General features: G+C 43.8%; 1 protein-coding gene across 10 annotated transcripts in view; it reads right to left on the bottom strand.

Moving 5' to 3' along the window:
• LOC137604802 (phospholipid-transporting ATPase IH-like) overlaps window positions 1-13,231 on the bottom strand; it is a 29,603-nt gene extending 16,372 nt beyond the window's left edge. For 4 of the 10 annotated variants that reach the window (XR_011037668.1, XM_068328880.1, XM_068328881.1 and 1 more), the window contains exons 1-5: window positions 12,315-13,229; window positions 4,513-4,635; window positions 4,164-4,253; window positions 2,952-3,032; window positions 2,190-2,297 (exon numbers count right to left, since the gene is read on the bottom strand). Coding sequence is in view for 9 of the 10 variants with exons in the window: in XM_068328880.1 (XP_068184981.1) it covers window positions 2,190-2,297; window positions 2,952-3,032; window positions 4,164-4,253; window positions 4,513-4,635; window positions 12,315-12,353 (441 nt within the window). In the remaining variant the exon portion in view is untranslated. Of the gene's footprint in view, window positions 1-2,189; window positions 2,298-2,951; window positions 3,033-4,163; window positions 4,254-4,512; window positions 4,636-12,314 lie in introns of all 10 variants that reach the window. The other 6 variants (XM_068328883.1, XM_068328886.1, XM_068328885.1 and 3 more) reach the window with 3 other exon arrangements.
• Between the last annotated feature and the right edge of the window lie 847 nt (window positions 13,232-14,078).

Raw genomic sequence — 14,078 nt, 5'->3', positions numbered from 1 at the left:
CATCAATTACAAATGTGGAGCAGTTGGGTTTTTTTTTGACGAGAGGTTCACGTGACAACAGAGAGACAAAAGAGACAGACCTGCGGGTAAATCGTCTGCTCATCCTCTAACGTTCTTTTTATCCCTGGTTTTTTTTTTCCAAAGGATTGTGAAGTTGCATAACAGATTATGTGAGCCGAGCAGCTTAAGCTCTGATAAATCCTCATCTCCACGGTGACCGTACACATGACACACGCTCTCTGATTTTTGCATGATTAATATATTCATCATTATTCCGGCTCCCGCTCTAATCCTCTCTCTTTGATGTACTCTAGGGAGAAACCTGGGGACAGAAAAAACGCTGAGAAGACGGAGAAAAACGAGACGGAGAGACGGGAAGAAAAGAGGAAGCAAGAGAAGGTATACGAAAGGCAAGACAAGAGAATCTCTGTGTCATGAGATTAAGAGCTGCTCCGACCGGGCGCCCGTATTAAAACCTTGTTCTAAGCTGACCATTAACATCACTCAGTCTCTGTACGCTCGACAGGAGCAGACACCAGGGAAATTAGATGCACCCCTCCATCACGGCGGTGAAACCAGATTGATATACATGCCCTATTTATACGTCTCCACCAGAGGCTCTGAGCTCACATTATGCAGAAACACCTCTGTCTCCACTCCGGCTAAAAGATCATTTAAGGTTACAGCAAAGTCCCAGCACCAGGAAGTCACTTCAATGTTTTTCAAAAGACAGAAAACCAAACTCACGGCTCCTGAAGGGTCGTGAAAATACACCCGACTGGGAGAGCCGGTGCAGAATCAGGGTTTCCACGACCAAAATAAATGTTCTGCGCAAAACTTTTATTACTCATACGAGTCAAGACTCAGAGGAAACCACAGGAGACAATATATTATACATGACCTACAAACTGGATGGATTTATTGATCTGCTGAGCTGCGGGGGTGACAGGAAACCGTTCAACTACAGGATTAGAAGGATTGAACTTGTGAGGTTATAGATGTATGAATTATGTTACACCTGTGCTTCACTTTCAACCGCATCGTCAGGATTTTATAAAAATCAGCATGAAAAACAACAACAACAACAACAACAACAACACATTGTCAACCACCCCCATAAAAATAAGAAATACCAAATCCAACACGAATGGACCCTGAAAGTCACGCCCTTTGCAGACAAAACACGATAAACTGTTACGTAACGTTTCGTTCAAGAGACCTTGTGATCAAAAAGCTATTCGAAACCACACAGCTACCCCCCGGGAGGCGTGTTCATTACAGGATTTTCCGCACCGTAAGGCGCATTCAATGAATGGCCTATACTCAAAAGTTTTTCATGTATAAGGCGCACTGTCGGTTTTTGAGAAAATTAAAAGCTTTTAGGTGCGCCTTAAAGTGCGGAAAATACTGTACTTACAATCCAGTTTATAGTCAGAAAACTTCTGCGACTAAAAAAAACCAGAAACAATGGATAAAAACAAACCGAGGCCCGTCTGAGTTTGAACCGTCGTTGTCTGAAGTCACATGTAATCCGATCTTTGCGTCGCCTCGAGTCACAAACGCGACAAAAGAAGAACTCTGTGCGTTGGGTTGCAGCACAGCTGAACAAAATAAGGATTCACTTTGTTTGAATAAATGACAGGACGGTAAAAACGTTGGCGCTCGTGATGTAACGTCTGCATTATCTGACGATCCTCGCGTGTGAAATCTGAACGCAACGCGGAGTCACACTCGGCAGCTATAAATACGACGGCAGCCAGTTACGGAATGCTAATAACACTGAACGCCCTTGCCAAAAAAAGAAAGAAAAAAAAAAGACCCACCCACCCCCCTCACCCCCCCATGAATAGAATCAAATCTATTTCATCAGAATGACATAAGCGAACATTGAGGGATGATGACAGGAGCGTCCGAGTTTATGTAACACATCGACACTGTTCGTTTTGCTCGGGACTCTGGCGGCGCGCCGGGCACGCTCTGATTGTTCCTCTACTACAGTTTTAGGGCCACGTAATTGGAGAGGAAGTCGAGAAGCGAGTGTGAACGGAAGGAAGCGACTGCGGAGAATGGAAAAATGAGAGGGAGGGCGGGAGGAAGAGCGTGATGGAAAAGGTGAGGTCTGCAGCGGTCCCGTCTGCCGCTGCTCCGTGGCCTCAGGTGCTGCGCTGCTCTAATGACGCCGTTCTTACCCGGAGTTTGTGACTCTGCGTCCCCACCACCCTCCCCTGCTGCACCACGTCCACCGGACACTCGTTTATGGAGCAGTCGGCCTTGTGTCTGAGCCAGTCTTCATAGCCCTGACAGAGAAAACAAGAAAAAACACAACCGTGAGGTGGAGTGGGGGGGGAAAGGGCGAGAAAAACCCAAACCTTTGTGGAAACATATTCTGTAGATCACTGTGCAGAGAGAAGTGGGACAAACACACACACACACACACACACACACACACACAGAGGTGAAAGTCATTCCCTGTAATTAATTAACGTTGTGTTCCGTGGGCCTTAGTGACCCGTTTCCTGCCTTTTCTAGCCAACATGTCGTGTTTTAGATTTATGCCCCGCTTAAAGCATCGGCTTCCTTAGCCAGAAAACAGTTCCATCTATCACTGGTGGGACCCCCCCCCCCAACCGCCCCCAATCCCTCAGTAGTGGGGATGGGACGGATGGGGATGCGGCTCCCAGGGGAGCATGGGGATCCTGAGCGGGGGAGCGATTAACAAAGGAGATATTCATGATCATATTTCTCACATCACCAGACATATTCAATGGCATGTCCTTCCGCTGAGAGAGGAATGCGTGCATGTCGATAACAGAGCAGCTGATTGGGAAGGAGTGTGTGTTCGTGTGTGTGTGTGTGTGTGTGCAGTAGAGAGGGGGAGGTTGAAATATTTCCTGGAAAATGCCAGCATATTTGTGCGTGTGTGTGTGTGTGTGTGTGCGTGTGTGTCCTACCTGTTTTATGGCGGTGACAGTGATAACAAAGAACAGGGGCAGGCCGCTGGTGACTGGGCTGGTGGGGGTGTCGATGATGAGCTGCAGAGGAGAGAGAGAACCAGCGGGAGGGAGAGGATGAAAAGGGAGACAATGGGAAGAAGATGCAAGGTAATGGAATCCTGACAGAAGAGGAAAAGAGCACCAATCTGGTAAAAAAAACAAAAAAACGAGGCATCGAATCACGTTTCACTTCCTCCTTCTGCACTTGAATGTACGGCACACGTAACGTATATCCTGCGATCACTTTTTGTAATGCATTCTCTCCTGTTTTTTGACTCAGTGCATGCACAGATGTAGAAAAAAACAGCCACACAGAATCTCCTTAGACGAACAGCAAACCAGAGTGTACACACCTCCGCTACAGTGCTCAGTTTGTTCCATTAAGAGGGTGTAGTATTTAACATGTGACTGATAAAACACGCTAAATAAACTCCAGACTGCGGCTAAGCCACGTCCTGGTCTACTGAAACTACCGGTATCCTGGTTGGTATGGCTGTATCCTTACCTGATTATTCAACTATGAGTCCAACACAAGAAAAAAACAACTCTGAACCAAAAAAAATAAAAAAATACAGCTTCATATCAGGATAATATAATGTTCACAAATTCAAATTATGGTAATCGCTTAGGTCAGACACAGGTGCCGGATTTGAATGCTAATCTTTTGAGTAATTGCTCTTATTTTGTAATCACGGAACAATAAAAGCTGAGGCTAAACTCTCATCAGCTTTTCCTTTGATTGGCCAGTGTTCACAAGTGCTTAAATTACAGCACTTTGTTTTTAATCAAGGGTTAAAAAAAAAGGCTTTAAGGACCCAAAAGGTTCTAAAATGTGCATCTCTATAATCAAATAGGTTTGATATGATTGCATGTGCAGTCAAAGTGGGTTTTTTTTCCCCCTTGCCTTATTATTTAAATTTCATAATAAGTGGAGAAGAAAATTTCATCAAGTAAACTATCTGACCTCTACTTTTACAACTTCCATCAAAATGTAGCTGTTGAAATGTTTTCACCAGGTTTAACTTGTTTTTTTCTCCCTGCTTTACAAATGGTTTCCAGCAGGTAGTTGTGAGAGACATATTCCTTTTTATATTTTATTTTTAATTGCTCAGCTGAGAGAATATTTCCCTCGCGCTTCAGCTCTTCTTATAACTTTGATGAAATTCTCACCTGGACCAGAAAAATGACCAAGAAGTAAAAGTTGGCAACTCTTCTGAACTGCTCAAACAAATTCTTGGGGATGAAGTTCCAGAAGGTGTACTGTGGGACAGAGTGACAGCAGCAGGAGTTATTACCACACATGTGAAAAATAAAATAAAAGTGAGACAAGAACATCATCAACCCGGCAGGACAGACGGACAATTTGTCCAAGAAATTAAAATTATTTTTTAAAAAAGGACACTGAAACATGGACCCAAAAACATCCAACAAACCTGTCTGAATATGAAACCACAGAAGATGAAGATGCATGGAGATGAATAACGTTACGGCACGGAATTCAGAGCTGTGGGATGCTCACCTTGGAGGACACAATGCGGTTGTCAGGGTAACGCTGAGGGATGTAAGCCTCAGCTCCTGGAGGGGGTTCTTTATGCCCGATGTACACCGTCCTACTGTCCACCCAGATCTCCTCCCCCACACACTGAGACACAAAGAGTAAAACAGGTATTATGTATTCGCTAACAAGCAGTATTAATATTAATATTACATACAAGATTCTTCTATAAATATACTAATCTGAAGTTCAGACTGCGTCCTCTGACACTAATTCCACTCCACCACGAGCTCGCTGCAGGGAAATTATAGTGGATCATTCTTTATTTCTGATGAATTACAAATAAACTTGTTTTGGAAAAAAAAAAAGCCCCTCGAACCTGATTAAATATTAACCTTAAAACCTGTCGGACAACTTCAGTCACGAGTCTCTCCGGGGATCAGCTGAGTCACACCAGTGTTGGCTCGTAATTCACCGTTTCACTTCTTACTACAACGCCCACCTACAGTTTGCTCAACACTCCGTCCTACGACTGTCTTCTGCACACATCCAAACAACACCCACCTACTGCTGGACATCAATGCCTCTACACCAGAATAAAGCAAGTTGGAGTGTTTACAATCCTCCACTTCAGGTCATTTTTAACCCATAGATCATCTAAGAAGATCCGTGGGGAATAACAAGAGTGCATTCTGGGAGTTTAGCGCAGCAAAATTTAGTTTCAAGGTGTCCTTCATTACACGCTGCTGTGGGAAGAGGGTTCAGAGAAGAAATGAGAGACACAACATTCAGTTGTTTCTTTCCATCTGGCCTCTCACGTGGCGTTCGAATGCTTTGGCCTGAGTGGGAAGAACAAGCGTCACCTTTAAAACAGACCACGTCAATGTTGGTGATTAGCAGAACAGTTCCAGGACGAGTCCTTCAGTGGAAAGTGGCAATTGACTGCTAAAAAGGTTGTGCACATTGTGACAGAGACACAATCTCCTATTACCCAAGTCCTTTAAATTCTCTACTGTAACCTCATGGATTAGAACCAGTGAGCTTTAAACAGTTTTAACCAGGGTTTTGAACCAGTTCATGGAACAAAAACGAAACCAAGACTTAATATTTTTTAATGTTCTGGAGCAGAATCGGTTATTCAAAATGATATTAACCGGTTAATACCCTTTTTTTTTTTTGGTCCTGAAAAAAATATTTGACCTTATGTTTCACTTCCTGTCTTTAACTCAATGCAGGACGAGAGAAGAGAGAAGCTGATGCAAATCACCAGCAGTCAAGACAGGAACATCAATTCTTGGGTGGAACATAAAACCAGAAACCTTATAATGCTGTTTCTGGTCGGAATGAACCTATTGGTAAAAAATTATGACTCAAAGCCCTGGTTTTCACTGTATGACCTCTCGTGATCTAATTTCAAATGACAGAGAAGAATTTCTCCAGTGTCATGTGACATTAAAAAAAAATCTGCGTCAAGATGGTAACATGTGATAGCAAAAAGTAGAGTCACACGTCTAAAGTTAAGCACAGTGATCAACGGGTGCCTGGTGGTGAAATAAAGATAGACATGGAGCCAGTCGGCTTGAGACGTCCTCCAAACATCGAGGGGGCGATACGACCCACAGACGGACGCTGAGGTGGGGGCAGCGGCTCGAAGGTGGTGGAGCTGGAGCTGCTGACGTGCGACTAGATAACGAAACCTTTCAGACTGTGTTTCAGTAAAAACAACGTGACAAGCCGGGACAAACACTTCTCCTTCCTGGAGTTTTAAAGAATGTTTCTATAAAACCTACAAAAGCCTCCATCACAAATTCATAGTAGAAGCAGAAAAACACACATTCCATGTACGTTCTTGTAATTGGGTAATTGTAAATGTAATCGGGTAGAGAATGGGGCATCTGTGAGAACGTCACTGCTGGGACATGACTGGGACAGAGTGTTTGGCGTTGCAGAAGCGGGACAGTCACCACACTAGTTGTCAGGGTTCTGGAATGTTCACCATTCTACAGTAGTGCAACTCTGCCAGCGTTACGTTGCCAGAGCGACGACGGATCACCTGTTTCCTGGTCAATCAATCGTAATAACTCAGTATCAGGACGGACAACGGGTTTGTATCTGCGGCATCAGCGCAGAGTAACTTACGGTGATCATGAGACACGAATAAGCAAAGACATGTGTGTTATCGACCCAAACTGATCTAAAAATAAACAGTGGTAAATTTTAAATTCCTTCCGTATATTTTCAAAGTTTCCTCCTTATTCCTCAACTCCCTGACGCCGTCACTCATCCATCAGATTCCTCTCTGCAGAGCTTTCCTTTGTTCTTCCTTCTCCTGACAGAAAACATTAAACTCTGACTGTAGGAGATGAGAGAGAGGGAGACATTGCATTGTGGTGAGTAGTTATCTGATCATTAATCCTGGCTGATCCACTGTTCCCTCCTCACTCTACGCTCCATCGGACGGAGCTGGGGGGGCTGGTAGGTCGTAGGACACGGAGGCTTTGTCTCTACTAACAACAGCCTACACGCAGCGAGGCTGGCTGTCCGTCACCATCCATCACCAACGAGGTCTAGATGGATTCTACTGGGACGATCCCAGCGCTACAACTCCATTCTGTCCTGTAAACTCTTCCTGAACTGTTGAAAATCAAGAACAGTTTTGTTTTTATAATAAGGCTATTTTTAAAAGTTTAAACATTTTTCTTTTTTGTACGCATTCGTATTGCTGAGACGCCTTCCTCTTGATATAACGATGGTAGGGTTATTACAGAGGTGTAATAAAAGGTACAGACGATTAAGTAGCCTGATTAAATGTCACGCTCCCCCTCTGTCGTCCTGACATGCTGCGCCTCAGAGGTGTGCATCATGTCCAGGAGGTTTTCCCTCATTAACTCACGGATCAAATGTCTCTGACTGGCTCTCCGTAAATGAACCACTCATTTTACCTGGACTGACGATGTAAGAGCAGAAACAGAAACACGTGTTAGAACGAGTTGGTCTTCAGCCCATCGATTCAACAGTCATCACGAGCTAATAATAGATCCACTGACTGTGGGCTGGAGATGAGCTGCGAAAGCTACTGGGTTCATATATAAGATAAGATCAGATAAGATCAGATCAGATCAGATAAGACAAGATTAGATAAGATGAGATGACATAAGAATGAGATAAACTTTATTGATCCCACAAAGGGAAACAATCAAAAAACATAGCGAACGCATCTGACCTTCATTAAATGCTCTAATAATGAAGTAAATTATTTAAATGACAATTCAAAAAAGCGACACACATTATATTATCCCCAACCAGCAATTTGACAAGAATTTATAAGGCGTCGGGTAAATAAACAGAGGTGGTTTACTTCTAGATATTATCCTCCAGATCTTTGCTGTGGTTTTATTTATTTGGTTCAGCAAGGAATTTTTAGATTCTCTCAGAGGGCGGTCCATTTTTGGAACAAAGACCAAACATCAAAAGCAGCAGTGAGGAGAAAAGGAACAAACTAAGACGAGGTGTAGATGGAGCTCAAAAGGGAAAGAACTGCCATCTGGTTAATCATTATCATTGATCGCTGATCATTATATATTCAATTTGTATGAAAATGTCAAAATTATGAAACAGGCTCTACGTAAGCGAAGTACTGACTGGAAATTTAAAGTAACATTAAAATAAAAGTTTCCCCAGTAGATCAGTGGCGGTCATCACATGAACACCTCACCTTCACGGAATGACTCCATGACAACGACCGCCCCAATACACACACGCACACACACACACACACACACACACACACACACACGCACACACACACACACACACACTGGTGATTATTATTAGACCGATATTGAGGATATAACAGTAATTCAGTAATGACAATTTTAACCAGAATTAAAACTTGAATATATTTAAAATGTATTTCAAAAAGTATTTAGAATCACTAGAAACGGTCAAATAACATATTCTTCTGGAAGTAGAAACTTTTCCACACGACATGTTTGACGGGTGTGTGTGCGTGCACGTTTGTTTGCCCTATATGTGGCTGCGCAGTGCACTGGCGTCGCGCCCGGAGTGTCCCCTGCCTCACGACCCGACGCCGCTGGGATAGGCTCCAGTAACCCCACGACAGCGGAAGAAGTGGGTCCTGATGATGAATGAATGAATGAATGAACGTCTGTATGGAACAACTCTTAATGTGAGTTTCATGACAAGGTTCACTAGTGCTCGTGCGATACCGCTGACACACACACACACACACACACACACACACACACACACACACACACACACACACACACACACACACACACACACACACACACACACACAGACCAAACCCTGCTTGTTTAATGGAATTAATTGAGATAAAATTAGTTTAAAATGACAGAACGCGGATCCTCCTGTTGCCCCGGCTTCCTCTCCCACTTGGTTTGCCCCGATCCAACTGTTACATAAGTCTTTAATCCAGCTGTGGTTTCTCTCCACCCCCCCACCCCCCCAGTATCTGACCGGACCACCTAACGCTGTCTCACAATGAAACCTGTTTCAGGGGCACAAAGTACCAAAGACACAAGAACCCCTCTGAGCCGGCTGCTTATCCTGATACACACACAGGCCGGGGGGGTTTCACCCAAACACCAGTCTTGAGAGTGTTTTTTTCATTTCACATCTCTTTGCCAGGACCCATCGCTGAAGGGGGGGGGGGGGGGGCAGACAGGAATAGACGGATCTTAGCTGTGAGACTTAATGGAAAGAGCTCCCGTGGTAAACACTAATCTAAGAGGTTGTGTTCTGCTTTTCAGCACCAACCGGGGGGGGGGTCAAAGGGCTGTAAAAGTGTTAGAAACCTTTCTGCAGCCCTTTAGCACGAGGAGACCTGCTGGCACCCTTTTCAAAAGGAGACCTTTCTGCTTTATCTGCTGATGGGAGAGAATCACAGTCACACGTTCACGGATAGACATGAAGGAGGGTGGTGATACAGGGGGGGGGGGGGCGCCATGCTGATGGGAGCGCTGCTTTACAAATAACACATTCTAAATACGCAATATAACATGACGAACACACACCGTCCTTCTTCTGCAGGGTCGTGACCTCATGCAGCTCTCATGCCGGGCCGAGACGTCCCCCCACGTCTATTATTATTACAGAACAAAAAGACACTGGAGAAAAAAAAACAATACATGCACACACACACACACACACACACACACACACACACACACACACACACACACACACACACACACACACACACACACACACACACACACACACACCCCATTGTGTCTTTTCTGCATGTGGGCTTACACATTCTTTTATCAGAGCCGAGAGAGGAAAAAAAGTGAAATAGATTTAGGTTGTTACGCAACAAAGCGTCCCACTTTGACTTCAGACTGTAAAACATCAAGACATCAGAACGGATCTGAATAACTATTCATAGAAACGGGTAACGTGTAAACTTTACTTTCACATCGCTGCTGCATGAAAGAGAATGTTTGAATTAAAATAGAAAAAGACAAAGATCCTTGTGAGCATCTTGAACTGCATCACACAACTGTTCCTTTTGTACTTTTATTACTCGTCTCCTTTCTCGAAAAATTCATTGATGGCTCAATGGCTGCTACATTTCCAGCATTTCAGTAAGTATGGGATGCATTTTGAATGCAAACGACCAAAGAAACAACCAGCTACTGACAGAATAAGCCAATGGAAGGAGATATAACGGAGGAAGACATAAAGTGAGAAGCTCATAAACTTAGAGTACATCAGAAGTGCATGTTGCCACGGTTGCAGAAGCTGCTGCATACTAATAATGCTTTTATCTTTTCTTTTTTTTTTTTTTGGAATGGCAAAATGATCATCTTGTGGGATGTGACCTTGACATGAATTTGCTGCTCTCTGGTCAGACAAGAAGCGCGAACACCTCCTCGGTGACACGACGATCACCTTGTACAATGTAGTGTTCGTTCTCCCATGTAGCCTCATTAAGGAGCAGCTGTTGGAATATTATAGAGGTTAATAGAGGGTAATACACGTGTAATATAAGACCAGATATACATCAGCCATCCAACCAATTATACATCAATATCCAGATAACCGAACTGATGATTAATTTACTGTCTTTGTTATGATCTCGTAAAAGTATAGGAGAGAGAAAAAAGGTTAACAATCGCGTGTGTTCACCGTTGTTAAATTCTAGGAATAGTCAAGATGAACACTTATCACGAATAGAAACAGGAATAGCAGGAATAAAAATGGTATCAGGCTGCTCTGCATCACGTGCAGAGAGAACAGAACTTATTACTGTGAAAAGCCTTCAGAAACAAATGGAAAACAAAAGAATTTAAATGAGGTGAACTTAAGTTTAATGATTAGACTGACAGATAAATTAAAATAAATGAGTGTGCTAAAGTAAGCCTGTAGGGCAACAGCTTACCAAAAAGGAACGACTAGAGTTAAGTTTTGAACTGCAAACTTTACTTTAAGGTGTGACGGTCTCCTGAATTACTGCAAAAATAGAAAATATAGTCTCTTTATTCATAACTTTAGTGTGGACTAGAGACACGTACACCATGCAGTGTGTGGTTAAAAAAAACCCAAACATTTAAATTCGACCAGAACATTCCACATGTTGAGTTGCATTCTCCCCAGCATGAACGTAAAACTTTTCTACTGAAGTTGTGTATTAAAAAAAAAAATGCGGAGCTTCCTTTCCTTTTTAAACCATATGGAGAATTTATGGAAGTGTGCTGACCCTCCACAACAATGACGTGATCAGTGATCCTTCACTGATCCTCTCTGGTGGAACTGATTTCCCCTGAGAATAGCCCTGCTGGGGGCATTCGTCAAGACCTCTACACACTGTCACCCACCTGCACACACACACACGCTATAAAGCATGGAATCATGCACACACACACACACTTACAGCATGCACCTGAGCCAGTCTGACGGTCAGGGCTTGATTTGCTCCAGAGGTGCCTCGGCCGGGGCGGATGAGCAGAACCAGGCCGGTCACAGTTTGTCCTCTCTCTCTCTAATTCAACCACCAGCCAGCTGCTTCCTGTTCTTACCAGAAGATGAGACTGTGGTGTGTCTGACCAGAACAACTGCTAATGTGATCACAGCTCATCTAATTTTGTTTTAATGTGGACATTTCCTGCTAACAGATGGATCAGTGATCAGGCTGTACGCAGACGGCACGCCGCTCTTCAAACCTTCTTCCGCTGAGGGAAAACAGCATCTTTTAGAGCCCACCTGCACAGTTTTATCTACCTCCCATCAGCATAGAAGTGAGTGCAAGTCAGGGTAGGAATCTAGTGGGGGAGCTCTGCAGTGTGGCCTGGTGAGGATTTATTTCCTCTGCAGAACAGGACTAGGAGAAACAAACCAGGTTAAGGTTTAGTATGCACACACGCTGCAACTCACTACAGCAACATAATTAGGCCAGCCAAGTTCATTTCTATTCTACACATTCAACCAGCCGTCAATGCATCTGTAGCCACTGGCACATTCTCCATTCAGCCCCATCACAAACACTATAAAGCCACCAGTTCAGCCCCCCCCCCCCCCCCCCCCCACGAAGAGTGCATTTGAACTCACTGGAAGGCAGATTAATGTAATTTAATTCCCCAACATGCGCACTAAGGCAAATGTGCAGAAATGCACCTTTAACATAAAAGTGTGCAGCTCCAGTTGTGACAGTGTGTGTGTGTGTGTGTGTGTGTGTGTGTGTGTGTGTGTGTGTGTGTGTGTGTGTGTGTGTGTGTGTGTGTGTGTGTGTGTGTGTGTGTGTGTGTGTGTTGTGTTGTGGGGTGGGGGGGGGGGCTTACATATCTGCTGATGATGTTCCGGAGGAGGCTGAAATCCATCTTTTTTTAGACGGAGCTCCAGCGGCGGCTTGACGTTCGGATGTTCCTCGGGTCGCGGGTAATCGCTACCTGACGCGGATCCGTCCACAGGCGTCCATCGTTGGCCGCTATCTCTGGTGCCGAGAGGCAGCAGCGGGTCTCTCAGGCGGCTGTTCTGATTTTCACGGCATCCCCTGGAAGAACCACGCAGCGCGCTGTCGGCGACACTTCACGTGGAAAACGCTCCGACTCCCCGCGTTTCATAGACGGCCTTTTTTTTAAAATTACTGCTGAAATGTTGGATGCATGGAGGAGACGGGTCCCTCGTGGAGGATGTCCGCGTCCCCGCGCTCTCTTCTTGCGGTTCTTTCGGTGTTGCGGCGACGCGAAACGACCACAGGATCCAGACGTCAGATGACCGGGACGCGCATGCGCGCTGCGCTTTCGCTCGACCGGGAGATTATTCCCTGGTCCTGACCGCACATGGGAGAAACTGTGGAGACAAACTTAAAACAAGAAAAAGAACTTCATAACCAAGGTTATAGTGGGTTTGGTTAAAAAGAAAACTAGTAACAGGGTTAACTAGCTATCCTCCTTCACCACACACAATTTGATCCAGATAACAATCCATACCTGAGAGAATAAAATATAAATTTGTCATTGGTCTGCACTGTGCATCTAACACCGGTGTATGACAGTGTTGAACATGTTGTTACTGCGAGGAAGGTGTTTAAATTGAATTTAAACTATGCGGACTAAGTAGGCGCTATAGAATGTTAATGCTGCCTCTAAGGTGGAGATTCTCTGCACGTCATGTTTGACTTTGAAATTAAAATTGTTGTATAAAAAGAAAAATATTTTACATACTGATTACTTTTTATGAAATACTACACTTAAAAGTAACCCATAACACACACACACACACGCACGCACACACACAATTCTTCCTATGTAATAGTAATGCTATTAATAAACCACTTTCTCATTCTAACCCTAACCCAAATTCCAAAGTCTTTACTTTAGTAAAAATAAATCTCCAAGAAGATTTCTCCACCTAAAAACTGCACAGTTGTTCTCATGAATTGCTGTTGTTTAAACCATAAATTATTAATACAATATTTATTAGCTATAAATAAAGCCTGTAAACAGTAACAAAGTGGTACTGCATTTACGTTTTATTGGAATACTGCTGCATGCATACTGTTAATGTACTGATCAGATTTGTTTAGCAAAATATGTTGACATATTTTTTTTATTTGTTTTCATGAAGGTCTTTTTGGCAAAGATAAAATCATTTTAACTTAGTTAAAAGATACATTCAATTAAAAGATCTGTAGAAATAATAAGCAAAGAGCAAACCTTCCAATCAAAGCCCACTGTGTGTGTGTGTGTGTGTGTGTGTGTGTGTGTGTGTGTGTGTGTGTGTGTTGTGTAAAACAGCTCATGTTTCCTGTGGCTACACAACACCAATCCTGCCTTTCATGTCAGTTATAGTCACTCACAAAACCCGAGTGCACTCATGAGCAAACCTAAAATTAGCTGCGTCTCTATCTAAGGGATCCACTGACAGCAGGAGGCGGGGTGTGACGTATGCCCCAGTCGTTTCATTTTAGCTTTCAATTATCACAGGCGCTATTAATAATGCATAGGGACTCAGCTCTTTCTGCTCTGACCTAGTAATTCTTTATGCTGCTGTTTACCTCCCTCAAGACCCCGGGGCACTTAGTGTCTAATGATGATGTGCCT

This window comes from Antennarius striatus, chromosome 12 (assembly GCF_040054535.1).
Source record: "Antennarius striatus isolate MH-2024 chromosome 12, ASM4005453v1, whole genome shotgun sequence".
NCBI lineage: Eukaryota > Metazoa > Chordata > Actinopteri > Lophiiformes > Antennariidae > Antennarius > Antennarius striatus.
This window is presented reverse-complemented; position numbering and strand designations above follow the sequence as displayed.